This window comes from Chiloscyllium plagiosum, unplaced genomic scaffold, assembly GCF_037043375.1.
Source record: "Chiloscyllium plagiosum isolate Xiang-an unplaced genomic scaffold, Cpla_swu_hap1 HiC_scaffold_6, whole genome shotgun sequence".
Taxonomy (NCBI): Eukaryota; Metazoa; Chordata; class Chondrichthyes; order Orectolobiformes; family Hemiscylliidae; genus Chiloscyllium; species Chiloscyllium plagiosum.
In genome coordinates this window covers 129,383,943-129,407,818 of record NW_028270144.1, presented here as the reverse complement: position 1 = coordinate 129,407,818, position 23,876 = coordinate 129,383,943, and the positions used below count along the sequence as shown (strand labels likewise).

Genomic DNA, 23,876 nt, shown 5'->3' with positions numbered 1-23,876 from the left:
TTTTCCTGTGCAGTAGACCTCTATAACTCTAACATCCTTTCAAGAAAGAAAATCTCTTATCTTTACCTGATCTGGCCTGCATGTGACTCCACCGTCAGGAATGTCCTCTGAGCAATTAGAGTTGGCCACTAAATCCCTGAACCATTAAAATGGCTAATGTAAAGACAAAGTACTGCGGATGCCAGAGCTGAAGTTAAATCAGAAAGTGGTGGTGAAGTTCAGCAGGAAACACAAGGATGATACCAGACTTGCTGAATTTCTCTAGCTCTTTCTGCCTTTTTTTCGGATCACCAGCATCTGCCATCATAGATCAGCCCTAGCTCAGTTAGTAATAGTGTCTGCTGAGTTAGGCCATCATAGGTTCATGACCTCATTCCAGAGACTCAAGCATTTAATCGAGACTGATGCTTCTAGTGTCAACACTGTGGGTGTGCTAGACTGTTTGAGATGCTGAGTCCCAGACGGAAAGTTAAACTAAGGCCCCACCTTCCCACCCAGGTGAAATATCCCCCAATCACTACTGGGGGAACAAAAAGCCTTTTGTTTATATGTAGCTCCTTTGAGAACTTTGGGACAGATAAATTATTTTTGAAGACTAATTCCTGTTATAATGTAGGAATAGCTGCAGAAATGTGTGCACAGCAAGATCCCACAAACAGCAGTGTGATAAAAGGTTACCAATGTAAATGGTTTGCATATTGTTGTTTGAGAGGCAAAGCCGAAGGTGCATCTCACCTTCAAAAGAAATCTTTAATATCCACGTTAGAGGGCACAGATTCTTACAGAAAATGGTATCTCTCTGTTTATCGTTCCTTCAGTACAGCATTGGCAGTGCCAACCTCCAATATTGTGCTCAAAACACAAAAGCATTCTTGCCTGTGTCCTGGGCCAATGGTATTCAGCTGTGAGAAAAGTAGACTCTGTATTGGCTTTACTTTAAAAACACATATCTCATGTTGTAGTGCTTTGAGACAATCTGAGGTGGTGAAAGACTTTGCCCTAGTCTGTGTGTGTCTGTGTCTGTGTGTTTAAATTAGATAGTGTGGACCTCTGATTGTTTCTGACTCCCAGGTATCATGCCAGAAGCTATCCAGCAATGACCTTCAAAGTTTTGGAAGGACTGTTAAACTCTCATTGTGTCTTTCATAAATCTCTGAATGTTAGTTTTCAAATTCCTTAGGTAGGGCCTTTTGCTTGTTCTGTTGTCTTTATTGGGCTGAAGGCTGTTCAGCCCCTCCTGGTGCTGTTCTACCATTCAGTGCCATTGTAGCTGATCTATGTCTTAATGATTTTGTGCTGAAAATGTGTTGCTGGAAAAGCGCAGCAGGTCAGGCAGCATCCAGGGAACAGGAGAATCGACGTTTCGGGCATAAGCCCTTCTTCGGCTTATGCCCGAAACGTCGATTCTCCTGTTCCCTGGATGCTGCCTGACCTGTGCTTTTCCAGCAACACATTTTCAGCTCTGATCACCAGCATCTGCAGACCTCACTTTCTCCTTAAAGATTTTGTGGTCATTTTGAATGAAACCAGATTTATATTCCCTAATTTTTTTTTTAAATTACAAAGCCTTATATAAACTAAGTTGGGATTTGAATTGACAGCTCCATCACTGAACATTTTGTTTTGTGACTATGCTTTGATTGGGCGGCACTTGATAAACATCAATGAATGCGCTCCTAGCTGCATTAACAAACAGTTTAAGATGATTAGGTGACCTCATACAAGGCTTATTTACACTTCGTACAAGCAACACATTTGTAACAGGCCTGTTGTCTGCGAACTAAAGGGAAATGTTCGCGCTTTGCTTTTTTTTAATTGCACAAAAGCTAAGGGAGTGGTTAAATCCCTTTTGATTTCTCCATAAAATATGTCAGCCAATCAGTGCCCTTTTCTCCTCCAGTATAAGTTGTTGAAATTGGCATTCTTACATTTGTCCTGTAGCGTGCAAGATGAAAAGCTTTAGCAACATGACTCTGCCTTCAATGACATTCACCTTTCCATATGTGATATGTTTCAGGTCACAACCCAGCACTTGGGCACAGTGTTAGGCTGATCAGCAGCTGACACAGGCTTGATGGAATGAATGGCCTCCTGTTCTCTAAATCTTTACTTCTGACTCAGTCAAGCAGTATGAACTTTACAAGGATAAATCTTGGCAATAAAGACTCGATGGGCCAAAGGGCTTCTTCTATACTGTGTGATTCTGTGAACGTTATAGACTTACTTAACCAGGTCTGTTCCTCTTCCTGTTCTGTCAATCATTTCAAGCCTTTATAGTTCTGAAGGCAATTTGAGTCTAGAACGTAACTAGTTACGGAGGCTGAGAATAAACTACAAGATATTTTCATTCAGTCACTACCTCCCTGCTCTAAACAAACACACAAATCCAGTTTGGCAAACTTTCACATCACCAGTTATCACCTTGGTTTCAAATGCCTCCACTTCTTCACCCTAAACGACTCTCCAATGATGTGTATGCTTCTTTTATTCTGATTTCTAAGTATTCCCAGTTTCCATCATCCAACTATTGAGTGATCATGCCTTCAGCTGTCAAAGCCCAGAGTTTTGGTATTGTCTCCCTAATCTTGTCTCCCACTCTCTGATCTTTCAGTACAATCATTTAACAGTGCTCTTTGTCCAAACTGTCACCATACCAGTATCTCCCTGTGTGGATCTGTGTTGAGGGTTGCTTGATAAACGCTCCTGCGATACTCTGTGGGATGTTGTATTACACTATTGTGATGCATTTTCCATTGGCGCGTTCGTAGGAGTAACCTTTTGACGTATAGGACATGACAATTGTTCCCTCTGCTGTTTAGAGTGTCTACCATGCTCTGTGAAATGCATGCTTGAGTCACTGTACAACCTTGTCTGCATTCCAAATTGTGAGGACCTGAGGAAATGGGCATAACAGTTTCCTCTGGGGAGAGGGTTGGTAACCAGAGGTCACAGACTGAAGATAATTGGCAAAAGGATGAGTGCAAGTGTAAGACCTGGAAGCTGATTCAGTCATTTTTATGTTAGTTCAGTAGTATAAAACTTGAGTTTTGCTGGAAAACAAACACTTTGAAGCTTTACATCTTGCATTCAGAACAAATTACAAGAAATTCCACAGTAATGGGGAACAACATTACATTCTCCATGGCAATGCCTGTACCAATCAGAGTCCACTTGCCAACCAATCAGTACTTATTCTGATACAATTTAAAAAATTTGTTCCTCTTTACACTGGTATTTCTTGCACATTGTCCTGATGAGGGCAAAATGAAAAGCTTTGATGCCATTTATCTTTTTTCTGTAATAACTTTTAGAAGGGAGTTAGATGAATAAATCGATGGGGACGTTTCCAGGCTCTAGACAAAGAACAGAGGGTACTGAGATTAATTAAATAGCTGTACTAAAGGGTCAGCACAAGTCAAATGAGCTTGGAGACCTTCTCCAGTGCTATATGATTTATGGTTATTGGAACTTGATGGATAAAGGGTACTGGTTACTTCAGGTGCTTTGTCTGATTGGAGTTGGGTTTGTCTTTAGTGAGTTTCCATCATTGAAGGGTGTGATGCTGGAAAAGCACAGCCAATCAGGCAGCATCCAAGGAGCAGGAGAATCGATGTTTCAGGCAAAAGTCCTCGGATGCTGCCCAACCAGCTGTTTCCAGCATCACACTCTTAGACTCTGATCTCCAGCATCTGCAGTCCTCACTTTCTCCTTTAGTGAGTTTCCCTTTTGTTTTGTGCTTACAGAGCCAGTGTTCCGTGCTCCCCTGGTGCTGAGTAAAGCAGGTGATGTCCGGGAGGGGCTTGAGAATCAACTCCGACAGGTACTGTCCTCCATCACTTCAGTCAACTGTTTTCAGAATGAGGAGAGGAATGGGGCAAGGATTTGTGGGGTGGAGAATGACCTCACTCTGTCCTTGTACTGTGACCATTTGTTGATGATGTCATCTTGGAGGAAACACAAGTTCTTTGGTTATATTCCAGGATTGAGCTGATGTGGAGTAAGTTATGTTCATGTCACAAGTGCCAATCAGTGGTCACCTCAATACAGTACATGATAGCCCTCCATTTCATTACACACCAATTGAACTATGGTTGTCAACTCTGTTCAACGTCATCTTCTGGGGCACCTGAATCGCACTCTGCCATTGCCACACTCTGCCACGTTTGCTGCAGAGGAAGATATTGGGCTGAGAAGATGCAGTATTCAGTAGCCTCTGTTTTCTCTGGGCTCTCTTCTCACCAGCTGAGCTTCTCATTTGTGCTTGCCTCTTCCAGTGGTCGTTCAAGCAGTTGGCCTCCAGACATTGCAGGTATCAGTAGATGCTTCCATGAGAGAGTCTAACCATCACCTCTTGACATTCTGTAATATTACCATTGAATTCCTACCATTATCATCCTAGTGATTACTATTGACCAGAAACTGAACTGGATTAGCAGTATAAATCCTGTGCTAAAAGGACATGGCAGAGGCTGAGAATTCTCAATGTAACTTACTCCCTGACTGTCTTAAGCCTGTCCGCTGTCTATAAGACACAAGTCAGAGTATATGAAATATCTCCCACTTGTCTGGGTGGGTGCAGCTCCAACGATGCTCTAGAAGCTTGACACCCTCCAGGACAAAGGACCCACTTGCTTGGCACCTTATCGACCACCTTCAACACACACTCCCTGACCACTGATGCACAGTGCTAACAGTGTGGACCATCTACAAGATGCACTGCAGCAACTTAGCAAGGCTCCTTAACACCTCCCAAGCCTAGTACTTCCTTGTAAAAGGATAAGGGCAGCAGATACATGGGAGCGTCACCACCTGCAAGTATTACACCAAGCTACTCACCATCCTGAAATATTTTGCTGATACTTTACTGTTACTGGGTTAAAATCCTAGAAATCGTTCCTCTGAGCACTGTGGGTGTTCCTACATCACCCAGACTTCAGCAGTTTAGGAAGGTGACTCATGACTAAGATGCTATTTACAGTGTGATACTGATTGTGTTGTTTGATTCTGATGGTTCAGTTCAGTCTGCATGCACCCTGCCCCTCGCACTCCCCCAGTACAAGTTACTGATTAATGTCCTGAATAACGTGGAGGTAATTGGATGTCAAGTAATCAGATTCCTAAAAATTAATCTGCGAAATATCAATCAATCCAAATGGCTAATAGAATGAAGGCCCTATGTGGCTGATATACAAGGGGCAAAAGTATGTACCCATTGAGGAAAATATTTAAAGGGACTGCATTCAACTGTGGTAAACCTCAGGGAGGATATCCCATCTTACCTTTGTAGCCTGGATTCACTAGAAAGATGCCTGGCCTTTTTAGGGTTAAATTGCAAACTCCGCTTCAATGAATTTGGTCTGTATTCCTTTCAGTTCAGGGGTTTATGTGGTTTCCTATGAATTTGATGGGATTAGAAACTGTTTCCTCTGGGGGGGGTGGACAGAGATCCATAATAACAGGCATAACTTCTTTCAAAATAGAGCTAGGCTGTCAGGAAGCCTTTCCTCACACAAAAGGGATTGGAAATTTGGATCCCTTGGGATCAATTGGAAATTTCAAGACAAATTTTCAGGTAAGGTGTATATCAAATCAATAGTTAAGAGCATTGGAGTCCAGATACACACCAAGGCAGACTCTCAAAAGTTGGAATGCAGTCCTTCCATGGCACAGATCTGGGCACATTCAGGGCAATGCCACCTTTATTGACAGGCCCAGTCCAGCCTCTGAGCTCATATCTTCCGGAAACAAATCTGTGCATGTTCCTGACACTCTTGGAAAGAGGCCAAGATTGACAAGCTGCAGAGGATCAGAACCAAGGGAGTGCTGCACTCTCGGAGGGTCAGCACTGAGGGGGCATTGCATTCTTGGTGGGTCAATGCCGAGGGTGCACCATACTGTCAGAAGGTCAGCACCAAGGGAGCGCCGCATTGTCGGAAGGTCAGCGCCAAATGAGTACCACACTGTCGAAGGGTCAGTAATGACAGAGGGCTGTGTTGTTGGAGAGTCACGACCTGGGTCATGCTGTACTATCCGACTATCAGTGCAGAGTCTAACCTATCAGGGAATCAGCTGTGATGTTGTGCCATTATGTCAGGACGAGGCAATGCCACACAGTTGGAGGGTCAAGGATGAGAGAACGTTTTGCTATCAGAGGGTCTGGGCTGAGGAAGAACCGTGTTGTTGAAAATGCCACCTTTGTGATGTAACTTTTAACTAAAACTTGTCTGCCCTCTCAAGTAGATGTTCAAAATTCCAAGATTACTATTTCAAAACAGAGCAGGTAGTTTCTTCCTTGTGTTCAGGGGCTAATGTTTCTCCCTCAATTAACATCACTAAAACAGATTATTTGGCCAGTGCCACATTGCTGTTTGTGAGAGCTTGCTGTGCATAAATGACAGTGACTGACCGTGACAGTCCTGATGAAGGATGCTGCCAAAACGTCAACTCTCCTGCTCCTCTGCTGCTGTTTGACCTGCTGTTCTTTTTCCAGCTCCACATTTTATTAACAGTGATTGTATTACCTGTTTTAAACAAAACCTTTAGGAATGCCCAGAGTGCTGTGGTGCTATTTAATTAGAAGGCTGTCTTTGTTTTAATTAGTTGCCTTTTTTTCCATTTATCGTTGGATGTGGTACAGCATTTGTTAAGCTACTAGTGTACCACCATCTTGAACCGCTGCAGTCCTTGAGGCTTAAGAACATCCACAATGCCATTAGGAAGGGAGTTCTAAGATTTTTGTTGAGTGACTCTGAAGGAAGCGTTATATGTACAAGTCAGGATGGTGAGTGGCTTGGAGGGGATTTCTGTGAATCTGCTGCTCTTGTTCTTCTAGGTTGTAGGTTTGGAAGGTGCTGTCTCAGGAGCCTTGCTGAGTTGGTATATTGCATGTTATAGATGGTATACAGGAGAATGCTGTAGCCATTCTCCACATTACCCACAGTGATGAGAGAACTTGTTTAATGATTTTGTGTGAGAATTTAGAAAAGGTACTGAAATGACTGAGTAGTCATGATGATTTTTAAAATCATGACCTGGAATCTTCTGCATCGAGCAAGACTGTGAGGCAGGGCCCTCCATTCAATATCCCATCTGTATCGGTGTACCTGCTGAGTCCAAGCTGGGAAATTCTGTCGATTTTGTCTGTTAATAATTCAGATTTGCCCTTCTTGAATGGGAATAGTCAGACTAAACACTGCAGGGGAGTGAGTGAAACAGGAAGATGGTAGAACAAACCCTCCATCTCTGCTTCTGCTTCTGACTTTGAAAGTAAATTACAAATCGCTACGTTAGGCGAGTTAAATCTGTGACCTTGCGCTTACTCCCTTTCTATTTCTCTAACCTGTTCCAAGACCAACCTTTTTTCTCAGCTTCACAGAAAAGTTGCATCCTGAAAATTCCTGCTCAAATTGATTTCTTTTAAGTTGCTCACCCATGTGCAGCTCCGCACAGGATTTAAAAGGACCACGTCTTAAATAAATGATCGTGCCCTCTAAAACCAAACAGGAAGCTTTGTTGGCCACAATGACATCTCTCTGCTCTTCCAATTCTGGCTTCTTGAGCAGGCCTATTCCTATGCTGTACTGTTCTTTGTCCTGTTGCCCCCCTCCCCACCTGACTACCCATCCAGTGTAATTATTGCACTAGGGACAGCAGTACCTTTACCTTCCTGAGCCCTGACCTTTGGACTAGCCTCGCTGAACCTGTCTGCCTTTTTGAGAAAGTTGTTACTCAACCAAATCCTAATATCTCCTCACATTGTCAAATGCTTACACTGCAGTGAAGCATGGTGGGAAGTTGCATCCTGTTAAAGTTGCTGTATAATTGACAAACCCTTACTATTGAAGCAGGTTTGGTAATAATGGCAGTGGGTACTATAATGCTACCTCTCCTGCTCACATCCAGTTATCCACCTTCCCCCATTGCTTGCGTGCTGGGTGGGGCGGAGAGGGTGTAGGGGTTCACTGAGACTGAGATTATAACGTTTCCTGTCTCCAGTATGAGCCGGAGAAGGAGAGCTTGAAGGAAGATGATGAGACGGTCACAGCGGAAATAATTCAGATTATTCTGGCTGAGGGGGAGCACGAGAAGCAGCAAATGGAAAAAAAGAAAACAATCATGGAACAGGTGAAGAGGGATGAGGAGCTGGCAAGAAAATGGGGTCGAGATTTTGTGAGTGTTTATAAATTCTCCTCTGTCTTTTTCTCTTGCTCATCTCCCTTCTATCTCCCTCTGTCCTTGCCTTCCATTCTGTCCCTCCCTGCCTCTTAGTCCCTCAGCTCCTGCCCTCTCCCCTTCTCTACCTGTCTTGCTGCCTCTTTGCCCCCTGGTGCTCCCTACCTCTCACTTATGACATGCACTCACAGTGAACTGCTGATGTTTTCTCTGAACTGCCTGTTTCTGTTGAGGAAAGGACGTGTAGAAAGTGACCAGGATGCATGTCTGAGCGACTGCTGCTGGATGAGGGAGGCTCTTTTGTGTTGAACAAAAAATACAATGGCTGCTATGTAGATCAGAACCATCCAATTTTAAATTTTTTTTGTTCATTCATGGGATGCGGGATTGCCTGTCTGGACCAGCATTAATAGCCGTCCCAATTTGCCCCTTGAATAGGTGGTGGTGAACTGCCTTCTTGCAGTCTGTATGGTGTAGGCTAACAATGCCACTGTGGAGGAAATGAGCAGGACTTTGACCCAGCGTCACTGAAGGATCAGTGATATAGCTGGGGGAGGTAATGGCCCCGTGGTATTATCGCTGGACTACAAATCCAGAGACCCAGGTAATGTCCTTGGGACCCAGGTTTGAATCCCATCATGGTGGACAGTGGAATTCGCCTTCAAGTAAAAGAAAGTCTGAGATTACAAGTCTAATGATGATCGTGAATCTATTGTAGATTGTTGGAAAAACCATCAGGTTCACCAATCCTCTTTAGGGAAGGAAACTGCTGTCCTTATCTGGTCTGGCTGCCACGTGATGATTCCAGTAATGTGGGTGACTCTTGACCGCCCTCTGGGCTATTAGGGATGGGCAATAAATGCTGGCCTAGACAGTGATGTCCACATCCCGTGAATGAACCTTTTTTAAAAAAAATTCCAAGTCAGTGTGGTTAGTGGCTGAGAGGGGAACTTGCAGGTGGTGATGTTCCTATGTGTCATAGTCATAGAGATGTACGGCATGGAAACAGACCCTTCGGTCCAACTTGTCCATGCCAACCAGATATCCCAACCCAATCTAGTTCCACTTGCCAGCACCCGGCCTATATCCCTCCAAACCCTTCCTATTCATATACCCATCCAAATGCCTCTTAAATGTTGCAATTGTACCAGCCTCCACCACTTCCTCTGGCATCTCATTCCATACCCGTACCACCCTCTGTGTGAAAAAGTTGCCCCTTAGGTCTTTTTATATCTTTCCCCTCTCACCCTAAACCTATGCCCTCTAGTTCTGGACTCCCCGACCCCAGGGAAAAGACTTTGTCTATTTACCCAATCCATGCCCCTCATAATTTTGTAAACCTCTATAAGGTCACCCCTCAGCCTCCGAAACTCCAGGGAAAACAGCCCCAGCCTGTTCAGCCTCTCCCTATAGCTCTAATCCTCCAACCGTGGCAACATCCTTGTAAATCTTTTCTGAACCCTTTCAAGTTTCACAACATCTTTCCGATAGGAAGGAGACCAGAATTGCACACAATATTCCAACAGTGGCCTAACCAATGTCCTGTACAGCTGCAACATGACCTCCCAACCCCTGTACTGTAGTCTTGCTAAGATTTGCTTTCCCAAAATGCAGCACCTCACATTTATCTGAATTAAACTCGATCTGCCACTTCTCAGCCCATTGGCCCATCTGGTCCAGATCCTGTTGTAATTTGAGATAACCCTCTTCGCTGTCCACTACACCTCCAATTATGGTGTCATCTGCAAACTTACTAACTGTACCTCTTATGCTCGCATCCAAATCATTTATGTAAATGACAAAAAGTAGAGGACCCAGCACCAATCCTTGTGGCAGTTACTGGTCACAGGCCTCCAGTCTGAAAAACAACCCTCCACCACCACCCTCTGTCTTCTACCTTTGAGCCAGTTCTTTTTTTTTAGATTAGATTACTTACAGTGTGGAAACAGGCCCTTCGGCCCAACATGCCCACACCGCCCCGCCGAAGAGTATAGCACCCAGACCCATACTCCTACATTTACCTCTTCACCTAACACTACGGACAATTTAGCATGGCCAATTCACCTGACCTGCACACCTTTGGACTGTGGGAGGAAACCGGAGCACCCCGAGGAAACCCACGCAGACACAGGGAGAATGTGCAAACTCCACACAGAGAGTCGCCTGAGGCGGTAATTGAACCCGGGTCTCTGGCGCTGTGAGGCAGCAGTGCTAACCACTGTGCCACCGTGCTGCCCACAAATTCTGTATCCAAATGGCTAGTTCTCCCTGTATTCCATGAGATCTAACCTTGCTAACCAGTCTCCCATGGGGAACCTTGTCGAACGCCTTACTAAAGTCCATATAGATCATATCTACTGCTCTGCCCTCATCAATCTTCTTTGTTACTTCTTCAAAAAACCCAATCAAGTTTGTGAGACATGATTTCCCACGCACAAAACCATGTTGACTATCCCTAATCAGTCCTTGCCTTTCCAAATACGTGTACATCCTGTCCCTCAGGATTCCCTCCAACAACTTCCCCACCAGTCAGGCTCACCAGTCTATAGTTCCCTGGCTTGCCTTTACCGCCCTTCTTCAACAGTGGCACCATGTTTGCCAACCTCCAGTCTTCCAGCACCTCACCTGTGTCCTTCTCCTTGGACAGCGCTATCTAAACCCACGACCTCTGTCTTTGAATGTTTTGAGTCTTTTATACCATGTAATAAATTTTAAAAATGTATTCTCCGGGAACAGCTGGCTCAGCCTGCATTCATTACCTTTTGCTAATTGTCCTGAAGAAGGTGGTGCTAAGCTGCCTTCTTGAACCAATACCTCATCCACAGCCAGTGTCCCCTACCCTGTCCACTACAGTAACCTCATCCACAGCCTGTGTCCCCTACCCTGTCCACTACAGTAACCTCATCCACAGCCAGTGTCCCCTACCCTGTCCACTACAGTAACCTCATCCACTGCCTGTGTCCCCTACCCTGTCCACTACAGTAACCTCATCCACAGCCAGTGTCCCCTACCCTGTCCACTACAGTAACCTCATCCACAGCCAGTGTCCCCTACCCTGTCCACTACAGTAACCTCATCCACAGCCTGTGTCCCCTACCCTGTCCACTACAGTAACCTCATCCACAGCCAGTGTCCCCTACCCTGTCCACTACAGTAACCTCATCCACTGCCTGTGTCCCCTACCCTGTCCACTACAGTAACCTCATCCACAGCCAGTGTCCCCTACCCTGTCCACTACAGTAACCTCATCCACAGCCAGTGTCCCCTACCCTGTCCACTACAGTAACCTCATTCACTGCCTGTGTCCCCTACCCTGTCCACTACAGTAACCTCATCCACAGCCAGTGTCCCCTACCCTGTCCACTACAGTAACCTCATCCACAGCCAGTGTCCCCTACCCTGTCCACTACAGTAACCTCATCCACTGCCAGTGTCCCCTACCCTGTCCACTACAGTAACCTCATCCACTGCCAGTGTCCCCTACCCTGTCCACTACAGTAACCTCATCCACTGCCCGTGTCCCCTACCCTGTCCACTACAATAACCCTATCCACTGCCTATGTTCCCTACCCTGTCCACTACAGTAACCTCATCGACTGCCTGTGTCCCCTATCCTACAGTAACCACATCCACTGTCCATCATCTACAAGGCACATGTCAGGAGTGTGATGGAATACTCCCCACTTGCCTGGATGGGGGCATCTCCAACAACACTCAAGAAGCTCGGCACCACCCAGGGCAAAGCAGCCCACTTGATTGGCACCCCATCCGCAAACATCCACTCCCTCCATCACTGACACTCAGTAGCAGTAGTATGTATCACCTACAAATGCACTGCAGAAATTCACCAAAGGTCCTCAGTCAGCACCTTCCAAACATGACCACTTCCATCTCGAAGGCCAAGGGTAGCAGATACATGGGAACATCACATCTGCAACTTCCTCTTCAAGCCACTCACCATTCTGACTTGGAAATATATCTCCGTTCCTTCAGTGTCACTGGGTCAAAATCCTTGAATTCTCTTAAGGGCATTGTGGGTCTACCTATAGCAGGTGGACTTCAGCAGTTTAAGAAGTCAGCGCCCCCCCCACTTCTCAAGGGGACAACTAGGGATGGACAATAAGCGCTGGCCCAGTCAGCAACATCCACATCCCAGGAATTAGTTTTTTAAAAAGGCATATAATATCCTAAGCTTCACGAACAAGGGCACAGAGTACAAGAGCAGAGAGGTTGTATTGAATCTATATGTAATATTGGAGAATAGTGTGCAGCTCTGGGCATCACTTGGAAGAATGTGAATGCATTGGAGAGAATGCAGAAGTGGCTTACAAAAATGGGTCCAGGAATGAGACACTTGAGTTATAAGTAAACATTGGAGAAGTTGAGGCTGCTTACTTTGATGAGGTGAAAGCTGACGGGAGATTCGATAGAGGTTTTTTTATGTCATTGATATGGACTGAGTGGATATGGAAAAACTGCTCCTGTTGTAAATGGATGGAGAACAAGAGGGCACAGTTTTAAAGTGTTTTGCAAGAAGCAAGTGTGAGGTGAGAAAAATCTCTTTTTTTTTCTTAAAGCGAGTGGTTCAAATCTGGAACACAGCCTGAAAATGTGGTGGAGGCAGATTCTTTTGAAGCATTCAAGAGAGTATTAGATAATTGTTTTAATAAAAACAAAGTGTTATTGGGAAAAGGCAAGGGTTTGGCACTAAATCAAAATGTTCAAAGATTTGATGGAGATGGAATGAATGGCCTCCTTCTGAGCTCTCTCATTTCTATGATTACCATTAAGTCACCACCTCCCTTGCAATGGTGAGTAATCAATACCCCACAATCAGTGAAGAGATCAATGTCCAGGTAATCTGGTATGATACTGCCTGCAGGAAAATATCTTGAGCACTATTGCAAGCAAGTGGCTGGTCCAGATGATTTTTGCTTAGTATTAATGATTAAAGGCATCGCGAAGTGCTACTCTGTTCTTCTGAAAATGCTTTGGGGTCTGTCCATCTGAGAGGGCAGTAAGAGCCCAAGTTCAATGCTCCATTCAAAAGAAATCACAGTCATCAATGTGATATTCTCTTGACCTGACCTTCGGACAACCTGACACTCCCACATTGCTTACCCTGGAATAATGCAGCATTTTCTCAGTGCTGGCCATCGGTGTTACACAGGCAATAGGAGCCTGAAGGGATAGGTTGGCACTGAAAAGGCCGGTTTACAAATGAAATCATCTTCTGGTGAATCTGTTACCCCATGGGTTATCAGATGTTCTAGTGTTCATCAGTGTGCTAGGAGATTTAATACTTGTGTTCTTCTCCAGGCTCCTGACAACATGTCTGATTCAGAGAATGAGGAGCCAGTGAAACATATAACTACACGGCAATGGGGTTCAGCAGCCAACAACAAGCTGAGCTCCAACTCTTCTGGTCGATTTTCAAGGTAATTAGAGTCCTTGGTCTCCTCGGCAAGAGAGTGGTTTTAATGAAGGAGCAGCTCTGACTATCCTTGAACCCCACTCACTCATTACCCCTGTGGGTTATTCTATTCTGTTGAGAACTATCTCAACTTCTAGTCCAGCAACCACCTTGAAATGCTCAAATTCCTCCATGATCCTCCTCCCTCCCTCTCTGTAACTTCCTCCACCTTCCAACCCTCTGAGATCTGTGTGCTCCTGCAAATCTTGGCTCTTGTGAAAGCCGGATTTTAATCAATCCACCACTGGTGCCCATGCCTTTAGCTGCGTGGGATCCTTGTGCTGGAATTCCCTTCCTATACCTTTCCACTTCTCTCTCTCCTCCATTAAGACTCTACGTAAAACACATTTCTTTGACCATCACCTGTCCCTGATATCTCCTGATGTGACTCGATGATTAGATTGTGTTTGACGATCACTCCTGTAAGGCACCTCAGGAAGTTATGCTACTTTCAAGGAGCTCTGTAAATGCAGGTTGTTGTTGAAGTGACCCTGGATTCCTTTCCCTAAATCTTGGCGTCTTGTTACAGTATGCTGAGCATTGAGGAGGAGAATCGAAGTTGGAGCACCCCAGTGGAAAACAACCAGGGCCGAAGAGGGACACCTCGCATTGAGGGTAGAGCCAAGGTATTTGTGGTTTCAGCAGGGCCCTTTGACTGGGCTGACCTGGTGAACTGCTATATGACTTACATCCTTTGTGTTGAAACGATTACTAATCATTTGGAAACATTGGTTATGCAGTTCTTACTGGCACAAGGAATTTCGCTGTCTGATTTGTTTCCCTCCAACTTTCTTATTCTTCTGTGGAATGTGGATGTCACTGATGTAATTCATTATTGTACACCTCTCCCAAACAAAAAAAAAATCTATCATTCTCAAGCCTGAAAGTTCCACTTGTTCCCCAACATCTACAGGTTTCAGTGGGAAGTGCTTTCCCTTTGTGTGAAGTATGTCCTCCAGGCATCACCTCGAGGTGGTCTGGCTCTAATTTTAAGGCAGGGCTGCTTTTCTTTGATTTTCTGTCTGATCCCTACCAAATGTGGTCAACATTTGAAACTGCCAGAGTGTGACAACAAGGGGCATAAATAAGAATGCTCCAACAAATAAGGTCAGATTAGGCAAAAATGGTAAATAGCTATTAGGCAAATCCCTAATTGCCCTTGAACTGAGTGGCTTGCAGGGCCATTTCAGAGAGTTATTAAGAGTCAACCACATTGCTCTGGATTTTTTTATCCATTCACTGAATGTGGGCATCACTAGTTGAGTTGGCATTTATTGCCTAGTTACCAATCTTGAACCACTACAGTCCATTTAATGAAGGTATATACAGATTATCATTAGAGATGGAGATCTAGTATTTTGACCCAGCGACACTGAAGAAACATTGAAGGTCTGGAGTCATGTGTAGTTCAGACTGGGTAAGGGTGGCAGACTACCTTCCCTGAAGGACTTTAGTGAACCAGGTAGGGTTTGCAATGATCACTGGTATTTTTCACATTCACCATCGCCAAGAGTAGGTTTCAATTCCAGATTTATTAACCAATTTTAAATTAGGTGGGTGCAGCTGCCATGGTGGGATTTGAACCCAGGTCCTATGAGGTTCTGAATTATTACTCTAATGACGTTACCGCTATGGCCCAGTCACAAGGATGACTTAAGAAGGGATCATGTTGGTATGCTTAGGATTTGCGTTAAGGGTGGAATAATTACATTTGTAAGTTGTGATAGGTCACTTGGGTCATGAAAAGACGTTTTACAGACTCACTGTCCAAATGCATGCTGCATGCAGAGCAAGGAGGGTGAACTCATAGCAAAACTAGAAATAAATGAATACATGGTAGTGGTTGCAAGGTGACAAAGACCTGAGTATCCTAGACATTTGACATTTCAGAAGGATTAGGAAGAAAGGAAAAGGAGGTGGAGTAGTTAATAAAGAACTGGGTCAATACAGTAGTGTGAAATGATCTTGATTTGAAGGATCAAAATACAGGATTATCTGGATGGAAATTTAGAAATAACAAAGGAAAGAAATCACTAGTGGGTGTATATTCTTAAATTCTTAATCAATAGAGGAATCAAGGGGTCCGGGGAAAGGGTAGGAAAGTGGGAGTGAGGAATGTCAGATCAGCCATTATGTCATTGAAGGGCTGAATGGACTTGTGTTTTCATTTCTTAAGATCTTCTGATCTTGCCTTCATATCCCTTGTATCATCTCTCCAACGCTAATGTATCTTTGAGTGCCATTGACTTGCATCATGTTTCCTATGGATGTATATGGTCAGTTGGTCTGTATTGTTTATCTTCCATGTTGACCGCTCCCAGCCCTCTTCATCAGGCTATAATGTATGTAATGTAGGTGGAAATGTGGAATTCGAAATAGACTGATCAGTCATGATCTTATTGAATGGTGGAGCATGCTCAGTGGTCTACTTGTGCTACTCTTTTGTATGTTCATATATCCTTGTATTTCTCTCTCTGTGACTCCCTTTCCTCTGAATTGACTCAATAAGATTCTTACTGTTTGTTCTATATGATGATGTTTCAGCTTCTCTCAGTGAGATGGTGCAGTTTCCAGATATGTATTTTCTAATTTTATTCCCAATGGATCCTCTCCAATCTCGCTCTGTTTTCTTTGCAGCCAACTTCAGTTTCTGCAGGTTCCCTTGTTACCAACAACGTCATCAACATCCTGTCATCCTCTGAAAACAGTCGCTCCAACTCTGCCCCAAACCTGAGCTCGGAAAAGCGCCCTGCAAATGACCCAGCACCATCAGGCCCAGCCAAGAGAGAGCGGTCAGCCAGCCCCGACAGCAATGACAGTATCTCCGGGGAGTTCAATCATTTCAAGCCCATCAGCTGTTCACCCTGCACCCCTCCCAAGAAGCTGCCTGACGGCAGGGTGATGAAGCCCAAGATTGTCAAATCGACACCCCGAAACCTCGGCTGTGGCTTCCACAAGCCAGCCGCTGCTACCACCACTTATGAGGTGAACCCCAATCTCCTGCAGAAGTGGGGCCAGATTCTGCAGGAGCGCCATGAGGAAATGGTAGCCTCCAAGGGCACCCTGATTTCGGAGGACGAGGGTGAGGCTGCTGTTGGCAGGCTGGGAGCAGAAAGCGAGGTTGATGCAATGGAATTTGCTTCATCTTCAAGTTCCCCTGGCCATCAGAAGAATTCGCTAAACTCTGCCCCCTCCCAGGGCTGCCATCAGAAGGTTCCCGAGAGTTGGAGTAGCCACATGGAGTCAATCCCAACCCAACAAGCCTCTGTGGAGCAAGGCAACAGGTCTCAGCACAGCATCAGCACCTCGTCTTCTGACCACATGGGGGCAAAGAAAAGCAAAGGATCGAAATCTTCCTCCTCCTCGCAGGGCAAGAAGAGGCACCACAAGACCAAGCACACAGCGGAGCTGAAGACCAAGCGGACAAAGTGGACCGTCAATAATGTTGGCACAACGTCAGTCAGCAGTCTGGATCATAGCCAACAGGAAGATGAAGACAGGAGGTTAGCAGCCAGGCTCCAGCGACGGCTTGATGCTGAGCGGACCACAGTTAACCGACAGAAGGGCAGTGAGGATGGTTACCCACTGCGGACAAAGACCAACTTTAAATCAAAGTAGCTCACTTGGGATGGCTACCATTCCCTATCAGCTCTGCTGTGCCCAGGGATCTCTGCCTGTTGCTTCCAGTCTGTGCAATGTGCAGGAATAATACAGTCCTTCACTTCATTCTGGCTTTTTTTTTTGGTCTTGATCTTTTGCTGATGCAGAATTGCTGAGTTTAATTTCACTATCCGAGATGCCCCTTCGCCCTGAGCCCCAGAGAAATCTAACCCATCAGCCGGTGGTTGGATGAGGCCTTCATGCTCCCTTTTTAACATGAGAGCTGTATGCTATTATCGACGATCTGTGTTGTGATTTCTTCCTTCTGGGTCCACTCCCGATCCACTGCTGAAATAGCAGCTTTAGAGAGGTTCCCTATGAGGTGGATAATCATTGTGCCCATCTCCTCTGACCCTGGATAATATTGGATCCACATTTTTGTGAAATGTTGCAAGGAGCCTAGATTAATTCCCATTACAAGTTTTGTAGCTGCAAGTTATCGCATCATAACCTATATTTTTTATTGAAAGGGGAATCATTCCTCAGGTTGGAAGAGGGAAGGTAACATGAAAATTTCTTTTCTGTTTCCCTTATCAATGCTGTTCCTTAGCATTTCATCTCTGCCAATGTGTGTCCCTGACTCAAACAATGTATCAGAGTCGGTCTGGGTCCCCTCTGTCTAATCACTGATGTGCATCTTTCCTCCAACCAACAACTTGTACCAGGCTTTTGTATCCATGTCCCCTCTCATTTTGTACAGACACCTCATGTGCTTCTGTATCCAGAAGCAGAGGCCTCTTTTTACTCTCCTAGTTTCACTGGAGCTGATGAATAGATTAAATGACCAGCAGGACCATCAGAAGCTTGCCCTGTGGCATGATGACCACAGGAACAAGGTTAAGCATTTTCTCCCCAACTCCCATCGCTGTTTCCCAGCTTGAGAGAAAGAGAGCCCGCCAGAATGATATAATGTATCATGGAAACTGAGTGGGAGGGCACTATTTGCCAAGTCCTTCTTAAAATGGCTGACAGTGCCAAGTGCTAATCCTGATTAAAAATTTCACCCTAACCTTTATCAACTCCTACTGAATAGGAGATGCCTCCATAAACATGTGATCTTGTACTTGTGCTCCAGGGACTCTCCCTGTGTACTGTTGTGTATTTGTGCAATAACATTACTCTTCACTAACTTGCACCCTAAAGCTGTGTGAGGCTAAGCCAGGGCTGAAGCAGAGAGCATAACTGGAGGTAAGCCAGCATCCAGAACTACCCTCTCATCCTATTGCCTCCACTGAAAGTTGTGAAATCACCATTTTGAGTAAAGAATTTATTTTCTTAATATTGTTGTAAATTTTGTACCTTCAGAAATTCCTTTGAACCTGCTGAGAAGACTTGGCTTTTTCCGATTTGGAGATGCCGGTGTTGGACTGGAGTGTACAAAGTTAAAAATCACACAACACCAGGTTATAGTCCAACAGGTTTAATTGGAAGCACTAGCTATCGGAGCGCTGCTCCTTCATCAGGTGGTAGTGATGAAGGAGTGTCGCTATGAAAGCTAGTGCTTCCGTATAAACCTGTTCATGTTACCTTCCCTCTTCCAACCTGGTGTTGTGTGATGTTTAACTTTGGCTTTTTCCAGTTCACCTTATCTGTGATGTGTAATATTTCAGTCTAATCAGTACTTGCCATGCTTATAGAAGGCCATCAGCACTCTTTGTTGATTTTTTGAAAGTGTTGCAACTTCATGAAACTTGCAGATAAAGTAACCTGATGCACACACGCACCTATACACACACTCTGAGCTGTCAGCACTGTTGAACACAATGCTGTCTTTGCGTTTTAGATATTTAGATGCAGAGCTCAACTTTCTGCGATCCTTCCTCCTAACTTGCAACCCAGTACCCAGACTAGTTATTATCCCCACCTTATTTGATGCTTGCATTACCCGTTTGTGAAATGGGAGGGTCACATTTCAGTAAAAGCAGATTCTCTTGGATGGGGCTGTGAAGAAAGGGGGTCTTACCCCAGTGCACCTGTCTTGAAGAGACTGCTTGCTCCATCTACCTGAAGCAGGTATGGTGTGCACAGTTTTGCAGCATCTGCTATCACTGTTCCACCTTGCTTTCGTATTCCAGCATTATGCTGTTCTGTGAAATTGGAACTTTTAAACAAAAGCATATTGGTTTTGACACTTTGGGATTCAAACAGTTTCAAGAGTTCCCCAACTTTTATTCCCACTCCCCTCGCTCTGTTGCAGAATGTGGGCTGTTCTAGACTTCGAACTAAACAAGGAACAACATGGGAATCGCAAATTGTTACTGTGGAGTCATTTAGCCCATCACATCTGCACTGACACTCTCAACATTTTGACTGTGTCAATCTCCTGCCTATTTTCTGTAAACCTGCATTGCTTCCATTTAAATAATTGCCCAATACCACCTCGAATGTTGAAGCTGCCTCAAGCAGTGCATTCTAGAACGTGCAAGTGCTCAAAGGGTCAATTGCTGTCATTCTAGGTTCTAGCAGCTAGTTGGAGAGTCTAAATGGTCAGTGTGTCCTGTGGGGAGACATACAGATGAGCCATGTACAGATAAGCTCACTGAGTTGCACCTGCATCTATTCAAGGAGTTCAGAGATTGAACCAAGAAGCAACCAGATCAATCCGGTGGCAGAGCCCATGATTTATTCTGTGGGATTACATTAGTTTTACAGAACAGAAACCAGCAGGTTTATCCCTCACGGAAGCTGCCTTCTGCCCAACTTAACCCTTTCCCTGACTGCCTCTTGGACGCAAGTCTTATTTACAGCCAGTATTGGTTGCATTGTTACAGCTCTAAAATCCAGTCAATTTGAGTTACAAATTTCTTGTACTTGTTCCTATGCTGGATTGGAAATAACAAACAAGGGCTAAATATTTTTGTAATCATGGAAAAAATTAAGAAAAGAATATTGGATGAATGAAAAAAATGGACATTTTGTTAATATACTTTATACTAAACCCAGTAAAGCACTTAGGCTCCTTCGAACCCGTTTTAAGTTCTTTCACAGAGTTATTTGCCAAAGAGAGAGATATACATATATAAAGAATTTTTAACGAAAAGTGTTTGTGGACAAATAATTTTCAGAATGCAGTCACATAACCAATATTTGCACAGAATGAATTTTTCACACCTCGTCTGGACAGATGTGAGTGCCAAAAGGCGTTGGATTGAGGGATGTGTCTGTCACTGTGTGTATGTACATATTTATAAAGAAAAAGACTCTGTCCAGATTACTTTGTTTGCTTTTTCTAGTGTTTGTCTCCATTGTTCTCTGGCAAATAAGTGCAAGTTCTGTTATCTTCCCCACCTCCCCCAATAGGTAACTCAAGCTGTAGGTTTATTAGTGCTGCTGAGGATTGTTACCTCTGTTGTGAAACACACCATTGGGAAAGCATCTGTCTCCTCTGAGATAATTGACCATACGATGTAGGCCATGCAGCCCATTGCTGCCATTCAGTGAGATCATTGCCGATCTAAAATCTCTGATCCCAGTTTTCCTATCCTTGTCCTGCTAACCCTTGACCCCCTCACTTATTATCAATCTCAGCCTTGAATATATTTAATGAACCAGCCTCTACAGCTCTTGGCAGTAAAGAATTTCACAACTGCTTTCCCTCTTCTGAGAGAAGAAATTCCTCCTTATCTCTAAGTTAAATGGGTGATTGCCTGTGACTGTGAGATTATGCCTTCTAGACCTAGACTCTCCCGTGAGAAGAAACAATATTTCCACATCTACCCTGTCAAGTCCCTTAAGAATCTTGTAAGTTTCAAACAGGTCACCCCTCATTCTTCTAAACTCCAATCAATATGGTACAGTCTTCAGTAAAGCCTTTGATAAGGATCCACATGGTAGCCTTTTTGGAGAAAATGCGGAGGCATGGGATAGAGGGTGATTTAGCAGTTTGGATTAGAAACTGGCTTTCTGTAAGAAGGCAGCAAGTGGCGGTTGATGAAAAATATTCAGCCTGGAGTCCGGTTACTAGTGGTGTGCCACAAGGATCTGTTTTGGGACCACTGCTGTTCGTCAATTTTATAAATGACTTGGATGCCGGCAGAGGTGGATTGGTTAGTAAGTTTGCAGATAACACTAAAGTTGGTGGAGTAGTGGACAGTTTGGAACAATGTTGCAGGGGGACTTGGATAAACTGCAGAATTGGGCTGAGAGGTGGCAAATGGAGTTCAATGCAGATAAATGTGAGGTGATGCACTTTGGAAAGAATAACAGGAAGGCAGAATACTGGGTCAATGGAAACATTCTTGGTAGTGTTTATGTGCAGAGAGATCTTGGAATCCATGTACATAGATCTCTGAAAATTGCCACCCAGGTTGATAGTGCTGTTAAGAAGCTGAAAATGTGTTGCTGGAAAAGCGCGGCAGGTCAGGCAAGGAGAATCAACGTTTTGGGCATAAGCCCTTCTAAGAAGGCATACAGTGTGTTAGGTTTCATTGGTAGAGGGATAAAGTTCCGGAGCCGTAATGTCATGCTGCAACTGTACAAAACACTAGTGTGGCCTCACTTGGAATATTGTGTACACTTCTGGTCGCCCCATTACAGGAAGGATGTGGAAGCATTGGAAAAGGTGCAGAGGAGATTTACCAGGATGTTGCCTGGTCTCGAGGGAAGGTCTTATGAAGATAGGCTGAGAGACTTGGGTCTGTTCTCATTGGAGAGAAGACGGCTAAGTGGGGATTTGATAGAGACATAAAAGATGATCAGAGGATTAGATAGGGTGGACAGTGAGAGTCTTTTTCCGAGGATGATGACATTGGCTTGTACGAGGGGCATAGCTGCATACTGAGGGGTGATAGATTTAAGACCGATGTCAGAGGCAGGTTCTTTACTTAGAGAATGATAAGGGTGTGGAATGCCCTGCCTGCCAATGTAGTTAACTCAGCCACATTAGGGGCATTTAAACAGTCCTTGGATAAGCACATGGATGACGATGGGATAGTGTAGGAAGTGGGCTTAAATTAGTTCACAGGTCAGTGCAACATCGAGGTCAAAGGGCCAGTTCAGTACTGTATTGTTCTATGTTCAACCTCCTTTCATCAGATGGTCTCTCCATACCTGGGATCAGCTGAGTGATGAGGGGCAGGATCTGGATTAGAGTGGTACTGGCATAGCGAGCAGGGCAGCGGTAGACATCCGGTACGTGGCCACCACCATCCGACGTAGTGCTCCAGTTGGAGGATGCTCAGGTGTGCAGTGGAATCCCGCACGCGCTCACCCCAGCCCGGACAGAATTTCATATTGGCCCCAAGGTCCCGTACTTCCCGCGGGAACCTGAACCGCCTCCAGAACTTTAGTTTTGTTCCTTTTAAGGACGTAAAAAGGCGAGCCCTGTATCGACTGCTGCTGCACCTTTCGGGGATCTGGGGTGGAGGGTGCTGCACGCAGCGGTCCCCTGCAACCGCAGATTGCGGTGGTTCACGGACTCCCAGCCCAATTCCTTGTTCTGTGGAGTCCGTGGACCATGTGTATATTTGGTGTGGGCATTTGCATCCTTTTTTGATTTTCTTAAAAACCTCCTCTGTTTTTGGTTGCACTTCAGTCCCACGCCCCTGATCTTCGGGCACTCTCGTGAGTCTGCTCTTGGGCCTGGCCAAACTGGCCATAAACAGGTCCAGGTAACGTGCCGTGGAGGGGGTTGTTAGGGCCGACTGCCTGCCCCTCTTCCGCGGTTACGTTAGGGCCTGGGTGTCTGGAGAAGGAGCATGTGGTGTCCACCTACACCTGGAGTTGTTCAGGGAGTGGAGTGCATCATTTCCCCCTCCAACTCTATTTTGATGTATTCCCTGCTCTCCCCTTCACTGTTTGATCACACAGCATTGCCCTTTGATGTGAAGGGCAGTGCTTGTCACTGGCCACTTGGGTGTTTCCTTTCTTCTTGGTGGTGGAAACTGAAAAAAGATTTGTGCACCTTGTGTCTTTCACTGTGTCTCACACCTGCACACACACAACATGGGTGCTGGGGAAAAAAAATTTTAAAAAAGAAATAAAGCGGTGCTGGAAAAGCACATCAGTTCAGGCAGCATCCGAGGAACAGGAACATCGACGTTTCGGGCAAAAGCCCTTCATCAGGAAAGGGGCAGCTTTGGTCCGACTAGTGCCTTGTATAGTTTTAACAAAATTTCCCCATGCTTGTGCTCCATTTCCTTTGAAGTAAAGGTCAATATGCATTTGCCTTCTCTGTTAGCCACTGAGTTTGGATACTAGCTTTTTATGATTCATGGACAAGGATTTCCAAAGCCTTACATAGAACATAGAAGAATACAGCGCAGTACAGGCCCTTTGGCCCTCGTTGTTGCGCCGATCCAAGCCCACCTAACCTACACTAGCCAACTATCCTCCATATGCCTATCCAATGCCCGCTTAAATGCCCTTCTAAGCTTTCTCCATTTAAATGACGTTCAGCTCATCATTTCTTCCTGCCAAAGTGCATCACCTCATATTTTAGGAAACTATATTCCACCTGCCAAGTTTTCACCCGCGTGCTTAACATATATCGCTCTGTCGACTTCACAGCATCCTCCTCACTTACCCTCCCACCTGTTTGCGTGTCATCCACAAAACTGGGGATAGCACATTC

At 44.9% G+C, this 23,876-nt stretch overlaps 1 protein-coding gene across 2 annotated transcripts in view; it reads left to right on the top strand.

Moving 5' to 3' along the window:
- The window catches only part of rnf169 (ring finger protein 169), a 28,780-nt gene extending 8,264 nt beyond the window's left edge, over positions 1-20,516 (top strand). The window contains exons 2-6 of one of the 2 annotated variants that reach the window (XM_043692545.2): positions 3,744-3,820; positions 7,996-8,169; positions 13,492-13,610; positions 14,175-14,271; positions 16,283-20,516. In XM_043692545.2, coding sequence (XP_043548480.2) covers positions 3,744-3,820; positions 7,996-8,169; positions 13,492-13,610; positions 14,175-14,271; positions 16,283-17,263 — 1,448 coding nt within the window. In that variant the 3' untranslated portion in view covers positions 17,264-20,516. The remainder of the gene's footprint in view (positions 1-3,743; positions 3,821-7,995; positions 8,170-13,491; positions 13,611-14,174; positions 14,272-16,282) is intronic. The other variant, XM_043692546.2, reaches the window with a different exon arrangement.
- Positions 20,517-23,876: the final 3,360 nt, after the last annotated feature.